We start from the raw sequence: 23,881 nt of genomic DNA, 5'->3' as shown, positions 1-23,881 counted from the left end.
AGATTCATGAAGTATTCATGATGCTTTCGTTAGCCAATCAGGTCGAATTAAAAATTCGCGAATATTATGAATTATTCAAGATTTATGTTCAGAGTATGTGAGGGTTGCAAAGTAATAATCGGTTTTGTTATTGCTATTGCTGATGATATTTTTATATTTATTTTCTGAATATATGATATTTCTTTTGCATTGCTTAATATATTTTCCAAATTTCAAATTTGAATTTGTAATTGTTGTGAACCCGCAGGAGACTTTCCCTTTTCTTTTTGAACAAACTTCTCTCTCTCTCTTTTTTAATATATATATAAAAAGACCATGATATTTTAGTTTGGAAAAATAAAATATAAATTATCATCCTTGCTCGAGATTTTTTAAAGAGTATAAGATAATTGTTTAAAAATGAGAAAAAAAAAAAAGACTACACTTCTCCCTTTGATACCGCTTCAAAGTTGTCTGGGCAATTAATTGCATTATCAGAATATTTTGATAAAAGGTTGCGATTTTGGATTTATAGATGTATCATCTTTTGATGGCATAAACCTTGGGCATGAGCTTCACCTGTATGATTGTAGATATACCATTATCAGGATATTCTTTTGTGATTTCTTAAATCCAACTAAAATTTGATTGTCAGTCCACATTTTCATCTGATGTAGTTGTGAATCTCAAAGCAGAAGGCTTTAGCCTTTGCTTCTATTAGGTTTCTTGTATTTGAATAATATGCAGATAATCTGGTCGCCTATCCTTGACAAGATAATGAATCTTGTACTGACATGAACAGAATTGTATTTAGTGACTATTTAAAGGCAAATAAGAGAATTTGGAGCCTGCAGCTGTAATGCAAATTAAGATTCCAGTTATGATTGGAAGACATGAGCTGATAGGTTAGAATGGTCATATATGGATGTTTTGTTCCAGATTAATGCATGTTGAGCACCGCATGATGTCGTTTTTGCCCTCCAGTGCCTTCAGAGTAGCTTCCTGCATCTAAACAATTTCTTCCAAATCAACTATCAATCAAATAAGATATGTAAGCACAGAATTTGAAGTAGAATTATCAAAAGATAAGGAGGATAAGCTACAAACTTTATGTACAAACAGCTGTTGTTATGAACAGAAAGTGAAAAAGAAAAGAAAAGAAAACAAGAACATGATGTATTCAAATAAATCCAGGTTAAAGCAACTTGTCAGTAACAAAGTCCTCTATCTTGCTGAAGCAATAGACATTTCCCTGCAAGAAGTTTCTCTATTAGGAGACTTGAATGAGGTGATTTCATGAAAATTTTGATCTAGATACCTAGGATCCTATGGTGGAGATGAAAGCTTCTATTTGTTCAGCATTTAGTTCATGGTGAGGCTTTATGTCACAAGTTCATCAATAGTTTTACATTGGTCTTCATTGTGGAGAACATGAGCAGTAAATTACTGTAATAAATGGATACAATTGCAAAGTTCCAATATCCAAGAGTCCACCATTCACAGAACCTTTAACATCACTTGGAAGTTTGAATTCTTATTTGAAGGTTTTCTTTTGCATGAGATAAATAATTTGTGTTAACAACATTGACTTGGAGTTGCTTTCTTCCTTGCTTGCCCGAGTTGCCCAAATGTACTCTTTTGTAGTTTCACCTAGTTTTAATTTCCTAGACAGTTACTGAAGCTCTAGAATGGATTTGCTTTGAAAGCACATAGGGAATGAATAAACAAATTTACTGAGTGCAGTAGTTCATCAAGAAGCAGGCTCCGCTGAACTCACTCTAAACTACCAGTTTTGAAATAGGTACTTGACGGTGCTAGATCCACATTAGCGATAATGTGCTAAAACAAGTTTCGGCATTTGGTTGGCTTCTCTGCAATTATAAGCATTTAGCTGTCTAGGCTGCCAGATTCCATGTAAAAATATGTCTTCTCACCTCTGGAACTGTATTAAGGAAACCATGTGGTTTGACCGTACACAAGCACTCAGTGATATAAGGCAAAACTTTCTTGTCAGCACTGTCTGTGGCAAACCTGATGTAATGATGCCAATTGCCTATCATGTTAGATTTGCTGAAGCAGCCCTCCTCTCTGCTTTGAGATCTCCACAGTTACCTGGTCTGCTGATAAAGCTTCACAGGCCTGAGCTACCAATCGTGCCATTTTCATTTCTTGCAATTGTTCATTTTTACTTCTCTGATGGTTGGTCACGATACCTAGCAGCCAATCTTTGCGAAAGCCTTCTTGTTCTTATTGTAATAAGCCATATCGAGTTCTATAGGGAACATAGCCCACTTGCCTCATCAATTTTGTTAGTCCATCCAAGGCCTCATAGATCTCTTTCCTCTTCTCATGCTTAGTATCCTTAACTAGAAACTCATGGACCTCTCCACCCACTTGTATCGAGCTGCAACCAGGCACTTTTTTAATTCCCTCCTGATGCATCATCGCACGGACATTCAGAACTCCCTCCCAAATTCCTTCTAAGGCACTAGAATTTGAAATTAGCACCTGATACCCAGGATTCGATGGCTCTAAGTCAACAATCTTTCGATTCACAAAATCGACCAACTCCCTAGCTCCATGCGTGACACAAGAACTGAGTAAAGTCGCCCATATAACCACACTGGGTTCCATGGGCATGCTCTCAATAAACCTAACTGCTTCATCTAATCTTCCTGCTCGGCCAAGGAGATCCACCATGCATCCATAATGTTCCATTCTTGGCTTGATTCTATACTGCCTCACCATTTGATCAAATATAGCCTTACCTTCTTCAACAAGCCCTCCATGAGTGCATGCAGAAAGAACAGCAATAAAAATGACATCATCTGGTTCTATTCCCTCTCTACACATTTTACTGAAAAGAGTCAAAGCTTCTCTGCAGTGGCCACTGAAAGCAAAACCTGAAATCATTGTTGTCCATGTAATTACACACCTTCTTGTCATCTGATGGAATACCAACTCCGAACTCTTCACATCTCCACACTTTGCAAACATGTCTATTAGTGCATTTCCTAATGCAACTGTAAGTTGGACATTATTCCTCTTTATATAAGAATGGATCCAGTTACCATGTTCGAGGCTGCCCAGGTCAGCACAGGCAGAGACAACACTGGTCAGAGTAGCCTCATCTGGTGGGAACTTCCCATCTAGCAGCATCCACTGAAACATATGCAATGCCTCATTGAATTGATAGTTCTGGTTGTACCCTGCAATCATCGCATTCCATGAAACCACATTTTTAACTGGCATATGATCAAAGAGCTCTCTGGCAGATTCTAAGTCGCCAGCTTTAGTGTAACCTGAGATCATGGCTGTCCATGAAACAACATCTTTGTCCACCATCTGATCAAACAATGATCGTGCAGCTACAATGTCGCCACTCATCATGTAACCAGAAATCATGGTATTCCATGAAATAGTATTCCTTGTTGTCATCCTATCAAAGACTAATTGTGCCGAAGCCATGTCTCCACCTCTAGAAAGACCAGCAATAACAGTATTCCAAGATATAATGTTCCTTTCTGGCATCAACTCAAACAAAGCCATCGCCTGCGCCATCTCCCCACGTGTCATACATGCTCCAACGATAGAATTCCAGGAAACTACATCTCTTTGAGGCATATCATCAAAAACTTGACGGGCCATGTCTACCGTCATACTACATTTGGAGTAGACATTCAAAAGGGCATTTTGAACAAAGACATCAAGCGCAAATCCACACTTTGTTATCTGGCCATGGACCCCTTTGCACCACTCCAAAGACTCTAAAGATTCACAGGCTTTAAGCAGGAAGGTGGAGGTGAAGTTGTTGGGGAAAATTCCCAAAGCCCTCATCTTATTGTAAGTTGAAAAGGCCTCATTTTGGTACCTTTTCTCAATGAAACATTTGATCATGGTGTTATAGACCACAACATTTGGATTTTGAGCACTCTCAAAGACTTGAATGGCATAGTCAAGAGAGTGGAGGACCAAAGAGAGATCCATTAGCTTGGGAAGAAGATGATTGCTTTCTCCAAGTCCATGGGCTATGATTTGGAGATGTGTTTGCTTCAATTCCGTCAAAGTTGTCACCTTTTGAAGGACTTTGATCATCTTCTGCTCCATTTTCAGTGTTCTCACGTCAAATTCCACTTTGAAGCCTATGCATTCGTTAGTGAAGTGAAGGGGCATTTTCGTAGTTTCGTTTCATGGAAAGGGTAATTGAGCCAAGTAGCACGAACAAGAATGATATGGGGCCAGCACTATAGATCATGATATGAAGCGGGCTTAGTTTCCTTTTTTTTTTTTTTTACATCTGAAAGAGAAAATAAAAAAAATTAAATATAAATTGAATTTTTCTACTAACAAAATTTATTAATTTTATAATTAAAATAATAAAAAATAAAATATATATTTAAGACAGATTCTTCGTGATTGTCTATATCATCTTTCTCCTTCATCAAGTCTCTCCATCAATTATGTTCCTCATCAAGTCATTTCTTCTATCTGTAAGATCTTTCTGGATCTCTTTTTTCTCTTCTAAATTCTACATGCCATCTCTTTTATCTATAAGATCTTCTTCGAGTCCTTTTCTCCTCTTTCAATTTTTTTTATTTTTTAATATTTCTACGTCTAAAAATTTATAAAAATTATATATCGTTTTATCTAGATACGTGTATTGAAACTTTTGATGAATATTTTACTAGGTGTGTATTAGATGACTATATACTATATGCTGATGAATATTAAGTTTGATAAATTATGTATCAATTTATTTGTAGGTGTGTACTGGATCATTTCTATGTGTGTATTACAAAAACTCATCGTATGTATTAGTAAGCTATCTAATATATATCATTTAATCATGTGTTGTATACTGATAAATGCTATATCTAAAAATTGTGAATCATTTTATCTAGAGATGTATATTGGGATGCCAAATGAATATTTGGCTATGTATATATTATCTGATCATATACTGTATACTGATGAATATTAAATTCGATAAATTATATATCAATTTATTTATATGTATGTATTGAATCGTTGAGTGTATATCAAAAAAGCTTATAATATGTATCACCTAACTATATACTATGTATTAACTTGTTTGATGATTAATTTATTTAATATGTATGATATGCATATATAATATGTATTGCTAAAAAATATGTGCTAAAAATAATGAAGAAATAGAATATTATTTTTTTAATCATAAGATTAATAACTCTATTAATAGAAAAATCTTTGACTTTTAGACTTATTCTGTAAGATTAATGTTAAGAAAAATTTTACAAACTATGAAGCCCATCCTATATGATATTTTATAGTGCCCGCCTGGTTTGATTTTTGTTTTTTTGGTAAAAATAATGCATTCAAGCAATCCTCGTATGAATACAGCCTAGAAAATCAAAAAATAAAATATCCCTAAGACAAACTAGGATTATTTTCCCCTCAATCCATAAGGACTCTCCCAAGTGCTCTATAACCTAGGATGCCATCCAATCAATTGCAATATTCGCCTCTCTATAGATATGCCTGGCCACCCACCCACGACAATCCAATAATAATACAAAAATATCCTTCAACAAGGGGTGAGCAGGACCTCCACGAGTACAATCTTGAATCCAGATCACCATCGTAGTTGAATCACCTTCAATGATAAGATGGTCAGGCCCCAGGGTTTGTCTGGCATTCAAAATTTTAGTCCAAACAGTACGAAGTTCCACCTCAGATACTGTAGGCGTGAAAAGATGCGTTCTCCCCACCGCAACCATCCTGGAGTCAGGTCCATGGATTACAGGTCCCGCCTCGTCCTATCCATCCCAAATACTACAATCAAAGTTGATTTTTAGATATCTCGAATGAGGAGGCTCCAAAATAATGAACATCCATCGGGTCACTACGCAAGTAGGGGGAAGTCTCAGATCTCTGAGGACCTGAAGGTCGCATCAAAAACCTTCGTAGCCAAAATATGAGCTCTCTTTAAGATAAGCCTTGCTAAGCTTCTTCTAAACTCAAAAAATAAGCTATTCTTAGCAAGTCAAATGTGATAAGCCATATAAGCAGCATAACAAGCCACCACATCAGAGACAGCTCCTTCCGCACACCTATGAAGATACTCCAAGAATGCCTGAGTTGGAGCTATCGTATGGAGAAAGTACTCGTGCAGACCAATGAGATGCCACACATATCTAGCCCTCAGGCACAAGAAAAAAATATGCTCCACTATCTCTTCCTCCAATTCACAACAAGGACAGGTCGATTAGATCTCCATAGCGCGGCCCCTCAATATGGATCTCATCGGAAGCTGACTCCAGGCCACCTTCCATAGAAAGAGGCTCACCTATGAATGCACCCCCATCCTCCAAATCCACCTTGCATCTATCTGCCTGAATGGTCTCCTCCAATATAAATAATAAAGATCTGCGGTCACTACTTTCGAAGAGTAAAAGTGCCTCTAGATTCGGATGTCCGAACTGATATGGATCGGCACAGGAAAGGCCAAGATCCATTCCTCCAGCTGCTCTCCAAAAAGGCGAGCCACCACTGCTAGATCCCATCCACCACCATCTACATCAAAGAGGTCGCTCACTATCATGGTGTCCGTCATCTCATGACTAATGAATGTCGGCCATTGACAAAATGGTAGGTCATCAATCCACTGATTATACAAGAGCTATACAGATTGACCATCACCTATCAACCATCGCATCTGAGCAATGACCTCTAGAGCATGTGCACAAATCTCCTGCCACACAAAAGAAGTGCCTCGGCTAAGACAAATCTCCTTGCTCGTGGTCCAAGATCCGTATTTGGCCCTCATCATCGTACTCCACAGACTCTCCAGATCTAGAAGAAATCTAGCCGCATGACAAGCAATCAAGACCTCTCGTCTTATGACAAGAGACTGAATGTCAAGTCCTCCATCCCTGAGCAGCTAACACGCCACTTCCCAAGTTAACAAATACATACCATCCCCTCCTCCCGTTCTTGAATCCTACAAGAAGCTTTGGAAGAGTTGCTCCAATCTGCCAATCATAGTCTTAGACAACACTGAATTTAAAAAGAGATAAATTAGTATGGAGCTTAGAACAGATCTCACCAGAATGACTCTTTCTATCATAGAAAAGGCACGAGCCTGTCATCCCTCCAACCGCTCTCTGATTGCTGACTCCACACCAATGCAATTTGCTCTCCTTATACTACGATCAATAATGGAAACACCAAGATACCGTAAGATCCCACTATGCTCACCACTCCCCAGCCATTCTCTGATCATGTATCGAATTCGGATTGATGTCTTGGGGCTAAGAATCAAAGCAAATTTGGAGAGATTCACGTTCTGATCGACACCCCACAATACTCCAAAATTCTTTCAAATCCAGCCACATTCCGGATGATTGAGCACCGGCTCCTGGGCTGCAGGGCGCAGAGCTCGCGTTTGATTTTATCAAATAAAGCTTCGCTATAATATCCTTGACGATGGTCAGAATGACCAAAATGCCACAAATGCCGCGAGAGAAAGCTCTTTCGAGGTAGTTCCATGCATGTGACCAGGTGTTCTCTGGAGCCCTTGAAATGGACCGCACTCATTAGAGACCGCTACTTTTCTCATCTCTTTCCAAAGGAAACTCTCAAAGAATCCACCAATCAATACTATCATTGGTTCTCAAAGTTCGTGCCATCCACTCCCTCCTTTCACTTTGTCTCCATGCACCGTAAATGTCATGGGACCACTGGTGCTCGTAAGTTTTTCGATGAAATGCCTCTGAGGAATGTGGCAACATACAATGCAATGATTGGAGGATACTGCATGAATGGTGACATGGAGTTGGCTTCGATTCTCTTTGATCGGATGTCGTTCATGGACCACTGTGACTTGGGCATTGATGATTGAAGGCTTTGCCAGGGTGGGGGATACTGTTGCGGCAAGAAGCTAGTTCGACAGGGCCCCGTCTGGGATGAGAAACGTGGTGACATGAACTGTTGTGGTCCATGGTTATACTGTAAATGGTGAAATGGAAGCTGCAAGGAAATTGTTTTACTGTATGCCAGTCAGGAATTTCTTTGCATGGTCATCAATGAAATTTTCAACCAAATGTCAGTCCGGAACTTGGTGAATTGGAATGCACTGGTAGCTGGTACACATAAATTAGGTGCTGCGAAGAGGTTTTGGAGGATTTTAGGCAGATGCAGGAGCATGGCTTTGAACCTGATGACTTCCCGGTTGTGAGTGATTTATCAGCTTGTGCACAATTCTGTTCACTAGATTATGGCTGGAAAATCCATGAGTTAATCAATTGCAAAGATTAACGCGAATCATTTTGTTCTAAATGGTTTGGCGACATGTATGCAAAATATGGTGATCTTGAAAGAGCAAGAAAAAACTTTGATGGGATTAGCAGAAGGAACAATGTATGTTGTTATCTGATGATCTCTGGCCTAGTTAGTCATGTTCGGAGCGAAGAGGCCCTCATGCTCTTTGCTCATTTTGAAAGAGTCACAAGAGAAGCCTAATGAGATAAACTTTCTTGTGATCCTCTCACCCTGCACACGTGGAAGATTTGTTAAGGAAGGCCTTTTGAGAAGATGGACCAGTTGCAGGAGTGAATAATATGGACGTTTGGTTGATCTCTTGGGCCGAAAGCAAGAAGGCTAGCTGATGCCCGTGTTTAATTCTAATACGTTCAAAGTCATTCCCCAAATAGCTTGTATGGTAAATTATTACATATTTCCCTTCATTGTTTGTATACCATGGTTGCCGTTAATTTCAGTCATATTATCTCGGTTTTGCACACATGGGAAGGTCTGTGAGAACTATTTTCAGAAAACACACACACACTCGTCTCTCTCTCTCAGACACACACCCACACATCATCTTCAGTAAATATCTGCTAATAATACTCCCAATAATTTATGTCCTTATAAGAAATATACAAACATACATACATGCATTATATCTACATATACCCCTCTTATGTGATCAATTATCTTACTGTTCTTCTTGGATCTTAAGCCATCATGCTTAACTGAAGTATCACTCATGCATCATGCTATGTCATCGTGCAGAAACTCTCCACTTTTCAGTTTTAACTTGCCTATTAATTTCCTAGAACTTAGCAACGCCATTATCCCATAGTAACATACCATAATAGAGTTATTAAGGATTAAAATATTGATAATTATAATGATCTTTATTTGCCATTATCACGAGAAATAGCGATCAATAGTGAAAAAGAGAAGCAACTATTGGTCCAAAATATTGTTCGCCAATGCTAGAGGCTACAAAATTGGTGACTTTAGTCGTGAGTAATACAGGTACAAATATTAAACAACTTAACTCATTGTTTTTCATCTCCATCCCTGAAATTCTATTTAAATGTCATTGGAGATGAAAAAGGAGCATATGGGTTCACAGTGATAAAGCAAAATTATTTGGGTAGGAAGTTTGTCTATAAAATGAAAAAAAAAAAAAAAGTGTATGGGGTTACAAATGCAAAAATATATTTGAGTTTGCCCCCATGCAGGATCGAACTACAGACCTTCAGTTTACAAGACTGACGCTCTACCACTGAGCTATAGGGGCCTCGCTATCTTTTTTAGCCAGTTCTGCTAATCATCTAGAATATTCGATACGATATGAATTCATCGCACCGATGACACACAACAGGCGTGTTTTAATTAAACTTATGAATAAAGTGTCCGTACATGACCCGCATCCAGGAGGTACTTGTGAAGTTGAACCTGCATTCTAATTAAACTAATGAATAAACTATTCATATAATGGCTGCTCGCATAAAGTGACAACAGATGGGAACTCTGAGAGAATCAACATGAAGGTCACACAATTCATGGCTTATAAAGCTGAATGCCTAGCTCAAGGTGAAATTGGTCGACCATCAAGGGCCACCTCTAACAATGTGGTTCCAGGTCCCAGTCATCTAGCTATAAGAAGTGAACTGAACCAATGCCGAAGCCAGACAAAACCTACATCGAATTCTCCATTTTTCCTGTTTGAAGTCCGTTTCACAATAGCATGTTTCTTTTGGAGCACTTGTCTCCGACAAAAGAACCACGTATATCTGCCAAATATTGTACATCTCCAGGTTCAAAAAATCTGTATGTATATGTACAGGTTCCCAAGCATAAATGAAATAACATGACGTAAAGAAATCAGGTTTTCACATCCAACAGAATCAATCTCAACTCTGAGATGCCATCAAGGCAAAGGTATAGGCGTTCTCCAATTTTGGAATTCAACCAAGTCTCTGTTAACAATAGTCCTGTTGTGAAGCCAAAATGTTTCTGCAGACTGGTGAAATCGCCTCACCTTTCTCTGTAGTTCCCACATGATTCCTACCATGGCAGAGCACCGCTCAGTTTCTGGGGCATAAACCCACAGGCACCTGACCTGTCTGCCGTGAGCTAACATACCCTCTATCTCTTCATCTGAAGAGGTGAAACCTCTAGTAAATGAGTGCAGCAAGGAAAGTAAGAAAATAAAAGAAATAGGTGAGCAAACTTACCCGGTATGCTTTCCAGGTACTCCAGGAGTTGGGTCCCTATCCGAGTCGATGGCCACTTGATGGATATCTGGGTGTAGTCAATCACGTTCTGAAAAGGTAGTTCCACTTGATCTGATAGGATAACTGGGACACATTCCTGTTACAAGTTTCACTGCATTAGTAAGGTTTTGCAGATGCTTAACCTATGCACCCAGGCCCCAGCACACATATGACATATTCAAATATTCATACTCGGAATTCAGGGTGTTGGAAGTAACACCAAACCTTCCCTAATAAATTCAAGCCAGCAGTACTTATACAGTCTGCCTTGAACACGTGCATATTATGAGAAGGAGAATGTGCCTGTAAGAGCACTCCTCTTCTTGATTTATGAAACTCTTTTCGGGTGGGGGAGTGCAGTTGCACATGTAACAAGAGGTGGACAGCATAAGTCATGGGAACTGTTAGTTCTGTACAGGATTTGTTCTCTAATAGTTTTATAATCATGCAAAAATTTGTGTTTACTTAAAATTACACAGCTGTGTGATGTAAGTATGCACATGTTGTAGCATGTAATGCGCAGAAGAAACAACTACATAAAAAGTAAGGTATCGTAAATAGATATACAGTACCAACAAATATTGTGCAGCAATTGGTGTGCTAAAAGAAGCAAAGATTCTTGGCATTTTGTGCATATGTCTCTATATGTGTGCGTATGTGTGTGCACACGTGTGTGTGTGTGTGTATGTGTGTGTGTGTGAGAGAGAGAGAGAGAGAGACCACAAAATAAGCTTCATAGAACCGAAGTGTCCATGATGACTCGCCACGTGGAGCTAGGCAGAACTTAGCATTCCTCAAATGATTGAAATATTCAGTCCTTCCCAATTTGTCAGGCCCAGTGAGCTTCAACTCTGGAGATTCCAACTGTTCATGAAGTCAATGTGCTTGCTGTACGGAGGTATTAAGTAATAACGTGAAAGATAATCGATACAAAGCAGACCATGTGAAAATTGTGCAGAAGGATCTACACACATCAGGAGAGAGAGTATCTTACATCATTTAGTGAACAAAATTTACAAAATCATATTTTATGAGCAACCACTATGGTATATAGGTTTCTCTTATTTAGTTGAGACATTAAATTTGGTGTATACCAAGACAATGATCGAATTCATCTATTGAAAGTTGTGAGGCAAGATTTGGAAAACTCACAATTAACACCAGAGGTAGCTCTAAATAGATAAGATTGCCGATAAAGCTTCAAAATCTGACCCCGAATGTTTGGTGATAGGATTCATGGTTATGGTTTTATATGTTTAGGATTCATTAAAGTTGAAAGATCCTCAATTTATGAGAAAGAATCTGAAAATGCAATATATGTCTTCAATAAATGTACCTTGTGTTAGTCCTTCATTTAACCCACTGAACTTGCAAAACATATTTAGAGAACTTTATATGAACTAAAAAGTTAGATATGTTACTCTCTGGGTCAAAAAATCATGTAAGTTCTCCTTTTTCCAAAAGGCTCCCTTGAATCTCAGCACTCCACCTATTCCTATAAAAGCTTCAGCTTGATAGTATTGGTACCTCAAGAGTGTAGCATGTTTCACTTCTTTAGCACCCTTTAGAAATCAACATCAGTTAGTGCCCTTTGCAAAATTCAACCTCCGATGACTGTCAATAAAGTAAGACTCAATAACCTCTTCATATGGGAGTATGAAGCTTAGAATGTAGTGACCAATAAGACCAGAACCTTTTCTTTTGCTTAGAAAACATCATACCGAATACAGCATTTGAAGGTGGGAACTAACAAGTGACCCAAGACAGCCTAGAATTTGATTAAGGGATAGTAGCTTGGAATGACACTGAGACAGTCTTCTTTTGCTCAAGAACCTCTGATAACTGTTGATCAAGGAAGCTCAAGAACATCCCTTCCTTTGCTTGTTAAATATCACACCCAACACAGCACTTGAAGGCAGGAACCTAACAAGTCACCCAAGATAGCCTAGAATTTGATTGAAGGGATAGTAGCTTGGAATAACACTCAGACAGTCTTCTTCATTAGCACGATAACACAAACATTGGTTTGAAATAACATCTAGAAATTTATTTCTCAATACACACACTTTGCTAAAAGTTGACAGCTTATTAGCCTTAGTTATTTGGCTCCTTGGCTTATAGTTGGGGCCTTAGAGATGTACATAATTCTTTATGAATCTTGACATCTTTCCTCCTGACAAAACCATTGTTTCAAATCCCAGAAGGATGTCTCCATGAGATGCCGATTGGGTACCATCCCAAGTGCCAAGACAGGATCATCCCGCATCGTCTAGCATCCTGATTAGCACATCATGGGCATTCCCTATCCCAAGTGTTGGGAGGGGGCGAGATGGCGACACGTCCTATTCCATGGAAAAACCAAGATGACACCATCCCATAGGATTTAAAACCCTGGTCAAAGTCCCTCCCAAGTCCAAGAATTTGATAGAATGAGCTAAGCAATTTAACAGACAATGTATGTGACCATTTCCCTAATGTCCTTACAGGTTTCTTAGTAGCCCACTTTTCAAACTGCTTAGACAAGCAGTTTGGCACCAATCCAAAATGTTGATCTCGGTTGCAAGCTGATTTTCTCAAACTATGCCGGATCACGCCATGATCCACTAATCCAGATGCAAATAGATTGAACAAAGCATGCAGGTCAAGTATAAAACTATTGCAGAAGTTTTACCATTTTAGTATCTCAAATACCATTGTGACTGTTGACTGCATGTTGTCTTCAGACAAGATGTAAAATTTTTATTGGTGGAATAAGGGCAATAGCTGCACCATGAAGCCAGTTCTAAATGTCACGTTATGAGGTCAGATATTGGAGTTGCTTCCAAAAAAAAACTAATAACCTCCAAATTCCAGAATCGTATTGACAATCAATGGGATGCATAACTGCTGTACATATTAGAATTAATTATTGAGATCAGTGGGGCTCACTTACTGTAAGGCAGAAAAGGCAAGGTTTCTCCTTTGATGAGCTTAGTATCGTATTCAATAACTAGCACCACTATACCGCCATAGCATAACTTTCTTAATGTTTTTCATTTCCTTGTATCTCATATGTACACTTGTGGGATTGCTTTGAATCGACAATTGCTCATTTGAAAGCCAACATGTAAAGACCAGCTTCAAAATGGAAAATCAACTCATGTCATTGCTATTGCAACCAACTGTTTTTACATTATACACTGAGTAATTGTAATTATATTCAGCAACATAGAGGCCATTTAACCTGATCTAGTTAATTTTCCACTGCTACAGACACATTACCAAAATAGGTCCATAAAGCTCTAATATTTGCTTCTCGCACAAGGGTTCTAGATAAAGATTATCTTTTTTAATATTCACTTCCAAAAAGTACCAGTATAGCTTATTTTAATCTAGTTTTTCATGAAAATGGAGCCTGTTTCATGCAAAGTACAGACTTCTTTTATAATTCATTAATTACAATCATGAAAATTTAAGATATTCACAAGTCTTAAAGATTCCTTGAATCAGCTAGAAGTATTTTGGACCAGCATCACATTACTGTTACCTTGATCACATTTGCCATTTTTTTCTTTTTAATTTTCTCCATTGTCACAGATAACCATAACAAATGATGATTTCACATGAAAAAGCTCATGTAAAAGTAAATATTATGCCAAAATAAATTGACTTTATGGTAACAAAAGGCTAACCTTATCAGGATATTGCTTAGCTAGCTCCACCAATTGAAGACGTCCAACCTTTCCCTGGGCACGTCCTAGAAAGTTAGCCAGATATTTCCTCTTGGAAAGGGGTAATGGTTGGACAATAGTGGACCCATGAAATGTAGTCATCCCGTCATCAACATTCCCAGGGATGATGATATCTTTCCATGTATTAAAAGCACTTGTATCTCGCTTATCTGTGCGGTCACCCTACACAAAACCCAGCACCGATCTATGAATAGTTACTTATCAGTAGCTTCAATCAACAATAAAACATCAGCACTGATATACAGGAATGCAGAATGAATCCACAGTCAAACTAAAATTTCAGATCATCTAAGTAAGTGATACTGCTTTCTAACTTTAAAATGGAATTATAGAGAAAACCCTAAAATTATGCCCATCAATAAAAGTCACTACCAAAAGTTAGGATAAATCCTAGTTATTGCTGTGGGTATGTGAAAGCACATGCACTTCTAGGAAGCATAGACACCTCAAATTGCATACATTTTTGTGTATCTATACTTGTTGGATACAGCTAGAAAATATTTTAGGTACTTATTTTAAGTATCCTTTTCTTAAAATGAGTAAAAAGGGCTCCTGATACTTCTTAGATATGCTTGGAATACTTTTAGATACCTCCATAGATGAGAAGTGATTTTTTTCCTTTCTTTTTTTCTTTTCTGACAAATGTTGGCTGATTTAGAGATTTCAATGATGATGTTACTGTATGACATATGGACACAGACAAATACATAGATATACATAAATATATGTGTGTGCTCATGCGCATGCATTACCCAGCCACATCATTTTTCTCTTTACCACAGAGTTGTATCAACCTCTGTATCATGTTGCATACATAAGTCTAATCCTTGACCATGCTTCATGGATGAACATCAAAATGTGCACATATGGATGAGGACATGTTCTATAATTATGCACAGAGAAGTGTCGCATCAGGTAACAAGTGCAGGTTGGGTATTGCTTGATGCATTCACTGAAAGTATCACAGCAGTATGGATGGTTGCCAAACAGAGATAAAGGGCTTAAGATTACAGAAAATTTATCATTGTTAATATAGTATAGTAATTTAAAGTATAATAATATAGATGTTTGCATATAGCTATGATTCATGTACATCTGGACTGGGAATATATAAATCAGTCCTTAAAGAATTAAATATGAATCAAAGCATAGAATGATGCAATATTACTAGGTCACAATATTGTGGAAACTATAACAGCTTCTAGTGTGTCCAAAATGTCACACCATTTGTGATACTTCTAAAGACATCTTTTTCAGAAATAACCATGTGAAAGACACTAATCACTAAGCTGCTCTAGTCAAGCATCAATATAACATGAATCAACTTTTGATTGATTGTGGAAACGTCCATGTTGCTTTTTTTTTTTTTTTTGCCTGATGAAGTTACTTAGATTGCAATATCAACACTTTCCTAATCTCCCCACTATTTCTGAGTTTCTTATGGAATGTTACCCTTATTCACTAAAAGAGGAGTTAATGAGTTCCTAATAAACTTTAAAAAGTGCTGATTAAACTTACTCAGTCAACAGGTGAAAAAGGTACTTAACCAGGTTAAAGTTATTTCATGATAGAGGGTGAAATAAATTTAAACACCCCAAGCTCCACCCCCACCTCCTCTCTATTTTTTCTTTTTTAACAACTATCTTCCACTAACCATGGAAGCACCAATCAGATAGCAAATAAAGTTACTAGCTAGTTAGCGGGTTAAAGAGTGAATATGAACGCTTAAAATTATTCAAGGAATGGTTTGCTATTTGGCATCCAAACGCAGTCTTAAGTGTCATCCGATAATGTGTCATCAGAAGTTAAGAGCTAACTGAATCAGAATCTAAACGTCCATCCATCAACCACCTACCAAAAGTGATATCAAGTGCATAAAAAGAACAAGTAAACCTAATCCTAATGGATTAGCTTAGGATAAGTAATATTCAACAAGTTGTTAAGCTCAAAATAATCAAAAAGACTACCCCATACAGACAATTGTTCTATTTCATTTACCAAAAATATCCTTGAGCAGGAATTACACATGGATTTGGAGGATGGTGAACACATAGTCTATTATAAAATAGTTTCAAGCTTAGATATATATATTTTAATCCACCAATCCAACCATTCGTAGAAAGGGTTGTGCATTATGGTCAACATATTGTTGAAATAATCAGCAGTAGTAACCGCTATATTCTGAGTCTAATTACAAGTAGAAGGAAAGCAAAAAATAAAAGACAGTTTGCTTTAAAGAAAAAGACAAAGAAATGAAAGAGTAAATAAAAGTCATTTCTTCCTTTTTTCACACATGGATAACCACAAGTTGCACATGATACCTCTGGAGTGAGGATGATGGATCGATTCAAAAATTTTGCCCAAGAGCGAAATAAGTGAGCACCAGCACCACTGCATTTTTTTGTCAAAAAACAAAAAAAAAAAAAGTATAAGCACACAGGAAGGGACAATCAAGCAACTAAGGCAATAACCAAAACAAGAGGAATGAATCATAAGATATGATCAGATCAAAAAAGGGTATTTCATAGCAGAATTGGAAATATGATACCTAGGGAAGACAAAGATGTGATCACGACCACCTGAATAGCGGAAATGTGGCATTTGGCTCAGAGCCTAAACGTCGAGCAATACTATAAGCATCCTTTAAAAATCTTTGAAAGCAAAGCATGTTACAAAAAACGTCAGAAATAGAGGGATTACTCCCATGATTTGTTCAAACATCAAAAAAAGGCATGTTTCATGAGCTTTTGTGGAATCCCACTTTCTTTCCAGCAAGAAAGAAATTGAAACATAAACCACAATATAACATGTGCTCAACATCTAAAGAACCAAAAATGGCACACAATCACAACATGCAGCCTGCTGAGCCACACTAACCAGCAAGTCATATGAGGTCAGAATATGGAAAATACCACCAATATCACAACCAAAGTTTACCTTCACATAGGTCTGATTTATCTCTTTATCATTCAAACCACCCATCATCCGAACACATTTAACATAAGCTGGAACAAAGAATAAATCCGCCTCCTCCTTCTTCAGTGTCCTGAATCTTGACTTGAGAAGTAACTGGTGGACTTTGACCTAAAGAGAAAATACATAAAAATAAATAAATAAAAATGAATGCATGCTGTTATTTCCTATACAAGACAAACCTCAGAATCTTAATAATAGCAATAATGAAACATGAAAACTATTATACATTTGGGTTTGGCCCTTAAACTCCTGAAGGTGGAAAACATCAGGTCAGGTTCAGATTGGATCAGCCTTTTTTTGTCAACAATTAAATGCTTGATCCACTTGAGTGGACCTGCTAGATGGTCGGCCTGAAACTGTTCTAACAGTAAACCTACTTGTTTCACACTGTATGTTGGCAAGATGAGTTTAAGAAAAAACAAGTAACATGTCAACATTTCTATGAGCTCCAAAAATTTTAAAATGTAGGTATTAAATAACAAAATGGAACATCAGTATAAGCATATATCTAGAAAATACAGCATAATTTGTCAAGTTGTGTAAGTGCGTACAGTTGCAATTAAGCATCATCGACCATCAGCTTATGTTCTTACTAAGCTTTGGTGTCTCATTTGGCCATCTTGAGGTTCAAAACCACCTCACCAAAACCGGCTTGTAGCTTCAGTCTCCCAGCGGCCAGTTTTAGTCAATCTAAATTTTGGCGAAAATCAAATGAAAACTTCATTGATAGAAAAGGTAAACTAGTTTCTTTAAAATGTATCACAGAAACTCTATGAAAATATGATAACCATGCTACTATATGGCAGCATTACCACATCATACAATAAGAAGGCCTTCCTACCTGATGCAGACCATATTTTTTACAAGAACTTCACTCACTCCAAATGCATAAGGTAAAAAACGTACCTCATTTATGGTTGATAAATTCAAGAAGGACTGATAAACTGAGTCCAAAATGTCCACCAATTCTTGCTCTTTTTAGGGGTGTAATAAGCTCAAGGCCGATTGAGTTTTCAGTACAATCAAGCTTGACTTTCAAGATCAGGCTCAGCTTGTTTACTATTTCATCAAGCTTAATTTCAAACCAAGCTGAACAAAATCCTATTCAGCCAGCTTGATTGCCTTAAGTTGAACCAAAATTGTTTGAGTTTCTATCCATCCTGAAACAAGCTCGATTAATGACCTACCCAAGCTTGGTCTGAGCTTGAGTAAAAACCAGGTTCAAAGTCAAAGCAAAGCCAGATGAAGCTTGAGTTATAGTGTACCAAACAAGGTTTGGCTTTCACACCTAAAGTGCCCCAAACATCAGATATTAGATTTGCTTCGATTGCGTATTATGTCTATGTGCATATTAGGTATTATATGACCAATTTGATATTTGAGCCGAACTTGAGCACCGTGGATCAATTGGCAACTGTACTTCCTATCAAAGATGGCTCATTAAAACCACAACACAAGAATTTTCAGATGTTACCAATATGGCTCAAATCCAGGTTCTTCCTACCGCTCCACATATTTGACCTTTCTGCACAAATCTAAGCTCCTATCCTTGCAGGAGTCTCCTTTAAATATGTAATAAATGACCATATAATCATTACTGTCTGAATTAACGATTCATCATGTTATCTTCAGATCATATCATAAGTTTACCAAAACGACATTCCCACAATCTCATCACTATGGTGCTCAATTTTGCTCTCTTCCATCCTACAAAATATTATGAACCATACAACCTTATTGCTGCCTTGATGAAATCTCTTAATCTAAACTGGCACGCAACCATGCACAACCATCGACAATCAAAAAAAAAAAAAAAAAGCACATCTGTATTGTTTGTAGTTCTACCAATGGTGATCGCAGCAATCAGATCTCCATCTATCGCCCTAAAACATAAATAATTCTGCATATCATGTACTTTGTTTAGCCCTACTGTCCACACCTCGTCCACTAAAATCTTACATTCTGGATATCGGGAACAGGCCTTCCATTATTTTCGCGATTTCTCTATGCATAGGGATCCAGAAATCATACACATAACCAATTTAAACAACGAGTGCGGTTAAAAAAAAGGAAATTAGTGTTTTCTATGTTCATATGTACAAGAAAATTGGTTCTCAAGAAAGTTGAATCCTATCATATTACAAAAAATGCAGGCAAACGCAAAAAAAAGACCCTAGATCATTATTAGCAGTAAACCTGAGTGCCCCATTGGCCTTTGAGGCAGGCCTGGGGGGAGATGTTGCCGTCGCGGCCGCGCATGAGCTCGCGGAGGCCGTCAACCTCGCGCTCCTCATAGACGTAGATCTTGAGGTCAAGGCGGGAGCCATAGCCCCGCTCGGGCCAGGAGAAGGCACCAGCGCGGTCGAAGAGAGAGGCGGCGGAGTGGCCTGCGGCGAGGGGAGCAGGGGAAGAGAGGGGGCAGGAGAGGCGGTCGAAGGCGCGGGTGAGGAGGAAGGTGACGACGACGAGAGCGAGAGCACCGATCTGGTGGGCCCTCGTGAAGAGAGGGAGGGGGTGGTGGTGAGGCCCGCCGCCGGCAGCGGAGAAGGGTATCCGGCTCCGGTTCAGGCTCCCCATCGGAGCGGGACGGGCGGTGTCGGGACGGAGACTGTGTGAGTAGTGGGAGATGGATCTTAAATAAAGAAACCTAGAAGGAAATGGCGATCCAAGAACGCATTGATTATATCACTTGGGAAGCCCAAATACAACTCAGGCCTGAGCACAGTTAGGCTTGATTTTTGGCAACAATCCAAAGAATGACACATAACATAAAGATCCAAGGCCTACCACTTGGCCCAAGTGAGTTAGGTCAAGCGAGCCTAAGCATGCCCAACCCGACCTAACCAAGAGGATGGTTAGGGAGTGGGAAGAGGCAACGGCTGGCCGAGCGAGTCGGAGAGAGAGAGTAGGAGGTGGAGGTGGAGGTGGCAGCATGGTGGAGAAAAGGTAGAGAGGGAAAGAGAGAAGAGGAGGAAGAGGCAGAGGCAATGGCTCATCTAAGGGGCAGGTGGTGGGGCATCTAAGGGGCAGGTCGTGGGGGAGGCGGGGGGGTGGGCACGAGGAGTGAGCACAATCAACTAGGGGGAAACAATCAACTAAGGAGAAACATAAAAAGAAAAACAATTAGGGCAAGAGATGGCAATGGAGAAATTATATCCTACATATTGTGCATCATGTGGTCGCGCTATGCTGCCATTTATAATAGCTCATTTATATAGCAGTACATCGAGATAGGTGCTTGATGAATGGACTCACACAAATAAACAGATATAAATAGTGGTATATATGGCCATGTATATTGTATATACTATGTAGGATGGTACACTGCATAAAATTAAGAGAGCTTTGTATTTAAGAGAAATCCAATGCGAATATTCTCTAAGAAGTAAGAATTATATGTTTAGGGGACAATGCATATTTAATACGAGGGTCCCATGATGGCACTGTATGTCTATCTTTTTGAAGTCTTTTAGCAATGTGATTCTCAAATTCTAACTATTAATGTGGGACTCTAGTAATAATTATATAAAACATAATTTTTGAACTCCAACTAACCACAAAATATAAAATCCAGTTTGTGAAGCCTTCTATCACAAAATATTTGATTGCCAAATACCTGAATATTCTGACAAAACTAGATTGATCATGTAAGTTAATTTCTTTTTCTTTTAATTTAAAAAACAAGCCAAATCCTAGGTGGTGACTCCTTTCATTAGTAGAATTTTCATAGAAAGAGACGTGTACTGAGAGGAATCATTTGCAATTTACATGCTTTCTTGATATAAAACCCAGCTAGCTGCTATTTCTACTATTGTAGAAAAACTATGTGAAGATTTTTTTTCTGAGATTTGTATCTTTCATTCGTAATTCAATACCTATCCATGCTGGTTTAACGTATATTTTTTATTTTAATTAGATATATATTTAATTAGTCCGATTTTTTTATTTTCAGTGATCTTTTTGACTTATTAAATTTTTTTTTAAAAAAAAAAATAACAAAAATGTGACAATGAAAGGTGAAAATATATATATGGACCAACCGTAATATGGTACAATGAATACCTTTGAAAAGCCACTCGGGCGCCTTGCACCAATCATGTTGCTTCATTTAGCGGCGCATTTCACGGTGCTAAGTTAGAGGGAGCAATGATAATACACATGCCAGCTGGATAAGTTTTTGAGTGACTCAAATATTTTTCTTTTTTTATAAGAAAAATAAGAGGTACTCATTAATGAAAAAGTATATTTATGGAACAAGAACCATAGACATTCTCTCTCGCATCATCATAGCTACACATGCATCGACTCATAGGCATCCGTGCAAACATCGCCCATGACTAGCGCTAATGAGAAATCCGACCATATACATGTACATATGCACAGAAGATGACACAGGATTTGTGGCCAAGCAAAAGGGTTATGTATCAAATCCATGGACTATATAATCAAAACTGGTCTCGCCCATACGCATGGCTGCCTCCTTGCTTCTCCTCTCCATAGTGATCATGGTCATCTCCGTGATCTTCCGCATCATGTTTCAGAATAGAGAGCTTCTGAAGAAAACTGCTATAAAACCTACATGAAACCTTATTAACCTGCAAAACTACATCTTTCGCACATATAATAGGTGAAGCCTCAAAACCTCCTGAAGCCAACTTACTATAAAACCAAACATCTCAATTAGTTACATACTGGGGGAAACTATCCCATGTGATCATGGCGTACAAAGGCACTCCAAGAGCAAAGAGAGAGATGTCATGCAATTAGAGAAGTCCCGGGCGAGAGTGGAAAGGGAAGTGAGGCACCACCAAGGCTGCACCCTCTGGCCTACCCTTCTCCTCCTCCACAATTCTCTTCTCTTGCTCCTCTTTATTGCTGCTATCTTCTACGTTTGGTTTGGAAGATGGAACAACTTCTTTCGGCGCTAGGGAATTCATGGGAGAAGAGTTGCTGAAAATTAGCAAGCTAGAAAGGCCAACACCCATGGCTCTTATAACACGCAATGACCCAAACCACTGGTACTTTAGTGAATCATAGGCTTTGGAAGCCGGCCATGGTGGCCCTATATAACATGCTCTAGATGATGAGCTAGCAAGGCATGGCAATGAAGAGATGGAGAAGTCATTTGCTTGGTGGCAAAGCATCAGGATTCAAAAGTGAGTGGGATGGAAGAAAGAGAGTGGAACCTGGAAACTTGGGCAAATGGTCAAATACGATGAGCCGCCTTGACCAATTAATGAGAGGGATGAACAAAAGGACAAGTCAAAACAGTTCCATAGAGCGTAAGTCGTGGTCAAAGACTCGGTTTCTTCGCTTAGAGGGACCACTACTAGTTTGGCTTTGCTTGGTGTCCAAGTACCAAAAGTCATTTGCGGCGATGCCTGCGGGGCGCGGTGGTGGTGGCGGCAAACGGAAGGGATCGACGTCGGCATGTTTCCACCGGGCGGAACCGATCGAAGGGGAGGATGCCGGCCGGTGGGCGAGGAGATGGGAGACCTCATCTTGCACCCGCACCTGGATCCCATCATCAACGTCAACCATCTGATCTTGATGGAGTGACGAGGATCAGCCCCGCATATCATTTTCATGTGGAGATGACCGAACACGTTCATAAAATTTGTGTGTGGAAGAAAATCTGCATAGAGATAATTATGCGGATAATATGTGGACAAGCACAAAAAACTTTTATGTAGATGTAAGTCCACGCTACATGAGGGGAGGCATACAAAATTTCTACGTAGAAGAAGAAGCAATTATGCGGACGTCCGCAATCTATGTAGCTATTGGAAGACAACTCAATCCTTAGCACAGAGGTTCCGTGCAAAGGTGGCGCATAAAATTAGTTTGCGGCAGCAAATCCACGTGAAATAATGTTATGGGGATTTCGCGAAAGGACAATTTTGAGTCACGTTCACTCTTCTAAAATGCATTAACACCATAGGTCTCTTCCTCTAATTAGTCATAAATGCCACCGTGAATCCACAACTCGTAATCTGGGTCGCCTCCGCCGGAGTGGGAGCCGGCCGAAGAACTGGTGGGCCGGTGAGTGTTGGTGGTGGCGCGATGATCAAGTGGGTGGTGGCGGAGGAAAAGCAGGGAGCGACTTAGGGGCTGGGGATGGGGAACGCCGGCCTTCGGCAATCTCGGCAAAGATTTTTTTTTTTTTGGTAAATATCTCAGCAAAGACTTTTGACGGAAGAAGATGACAACTAGATAGAGCGTGTTGACAACAGGATGATCGCTTGTCGTTCTAATATTGTGATAAAACTTTTCACGACAGGCTGAGGGATAGAATTTGATTTTGATTACGTTATTTATAAATAATCCTCTAATACCTAATAAGATTTGACACATTCTTTTTCAAATGAAAGACAAGTGCAATCAAAGGTAGACAGTCCCGTTGCAACTTGTAATACACGTGTTATAAGCTATACAGTTAATCACCACTAACAAGATAAAATAAAGAAATTAATTTCTATTGATGCAAGTCTCCGGACCAATGTTGGTCATCCGCCGATGCAGAGTTTGGGCCTAATAAAAAAGTGCTTCCTTCCGGTGGAACCTATAATAGAAGTCCGTATATGTCGGAGGTGCTTTAGTAGGAAATCCTCTAATGCCAAAGTTAGTTGAAGCTCAAGAACGGAG

General features: G+C 38.8%; 2 protein-coding genes and 1 non-coding gene across 4 annotated transcripts; all 3 read right to left on the bottom strand.

The window, feature by feature from the left end:
* Window positions 1–2,076: 2,076 nt before the first annotated feature.
* On the bottom strand, window positions 2,077–4,182 carry LOC105037768 (pentatricopeptide repeat-containing protein At3g29230-like). Its single transcript, XM_029262437.2, has one exon. The coding sequence runs from the start codon at window positions 4,150–4,152 to the stop codon at window positions 2,227–2,229; it is 1,926 nt and encodes a 641-aa protein (XP_029118270.2). The 5' UTR covers window positions 4,153–4,182; the 3' UTR covers window positions 2,077–2,226.
* A 5,296-nt stretch (window positions 4,183–9,478) lies between these two features.
* On the bottom strand, window positions 9,479–9,550 carry TRNAT-UGU (transfer RNA threonine (anticodon UGU)). The gene has a single exon. It is a non-coding gene; the product is annotated as a tRNA-Thr (tRNA).
* A 389-nt stretch (window positions 9,551–9,939) lies between these two features.
* LOC105037780 (probable glucuronosyltransferase Os03g0107900) lies at window positions 9,940–19,897 on the bottom strand. Of its 2 annotated transcripts, XM_073243392.1 has the most exons (8): window positions 19,433–19,893; window positions 17,198–17,344; window positions 16,809–16,873; window positions 16,582–16,651; window positions 14,201–14,422; window positions 11,250–11,393; window positions 10,491–10,626; window positions 9,940–10,413 (listed from the first exon to the last, which is right to left on the bottom strand). In XM_073243392.1, exons 1-8 carry the CDS (start codon window positions 19,811–19,813, stop codon window positions 10,184–10,186), a joined length of 1,395 nt encoding a protein of 464 aa, XP_073099493.1. In that variant the 5' UTR covers window positions 19,814–19,893; the 3' UTR covers window positions 9,940–10,183. The 2 variants fall into 2 exon arrangements, with proteins under 2 accessions (XP_073099493.1, XP_010911715.1); XM_010913413.4 differs by lacking the exon at window positions 11,250–11,393 and having other exon boundaries at window positions 19,433–19,897.
* Window positions 19,898–23,881: the final 3,984 nt, after the last annotated feature.

The sequence above is a fragment of the Elaeis guineensis genome, chromosome 1 (assembly GCF_000442705.2).
Source record: "Elaeis guineensis isolate ETL-2024a chromosome 1, EG11, whole genome shotgun sequence".
NCBI classification, from domain to species: domain Eukaryota; kingdom Viridiplantae; phylum Streptophyta; class Magnoliopsida; order Arecales; family Arecaceae; genus Elaeis; species Elaeis guineensis.
Note: the sequence above shows the minus strand (reverse complement) of the source record. Positions and strands in the feature narration are given on the sequence as shown.

Coding starts and splice junctions, on each gene's coding strand:
- LOC105037768 (XM_029262437.2), bottom strand. CDS start 4,152: ATGCCCCTTCACTTCACTAACGAATGCATAGGCTTCAAAGTGGAATTT.
- LOC105037780 (XM_073243392.1), bottom strand. CDS start 19,813: ATGGGGAGCCTGAACCGGAGCCGGATACCCTTCTCCGCTGCCGGCGGC. Junction 17,345..19,432: donor AAGGCCAATGGGGCACTCAG/GTTTACTGCTAA, acceptor TTTTCTCTTTAG/GTCAAAGTCCACCAGTTACT. Junction 11,394..14,200: donor CTAAGCAATATCCTGATAAG/GTTAGCCTTTTG, acceptor CTTCATGAACAG/TTGGAATCTCCAGAGTTGAA.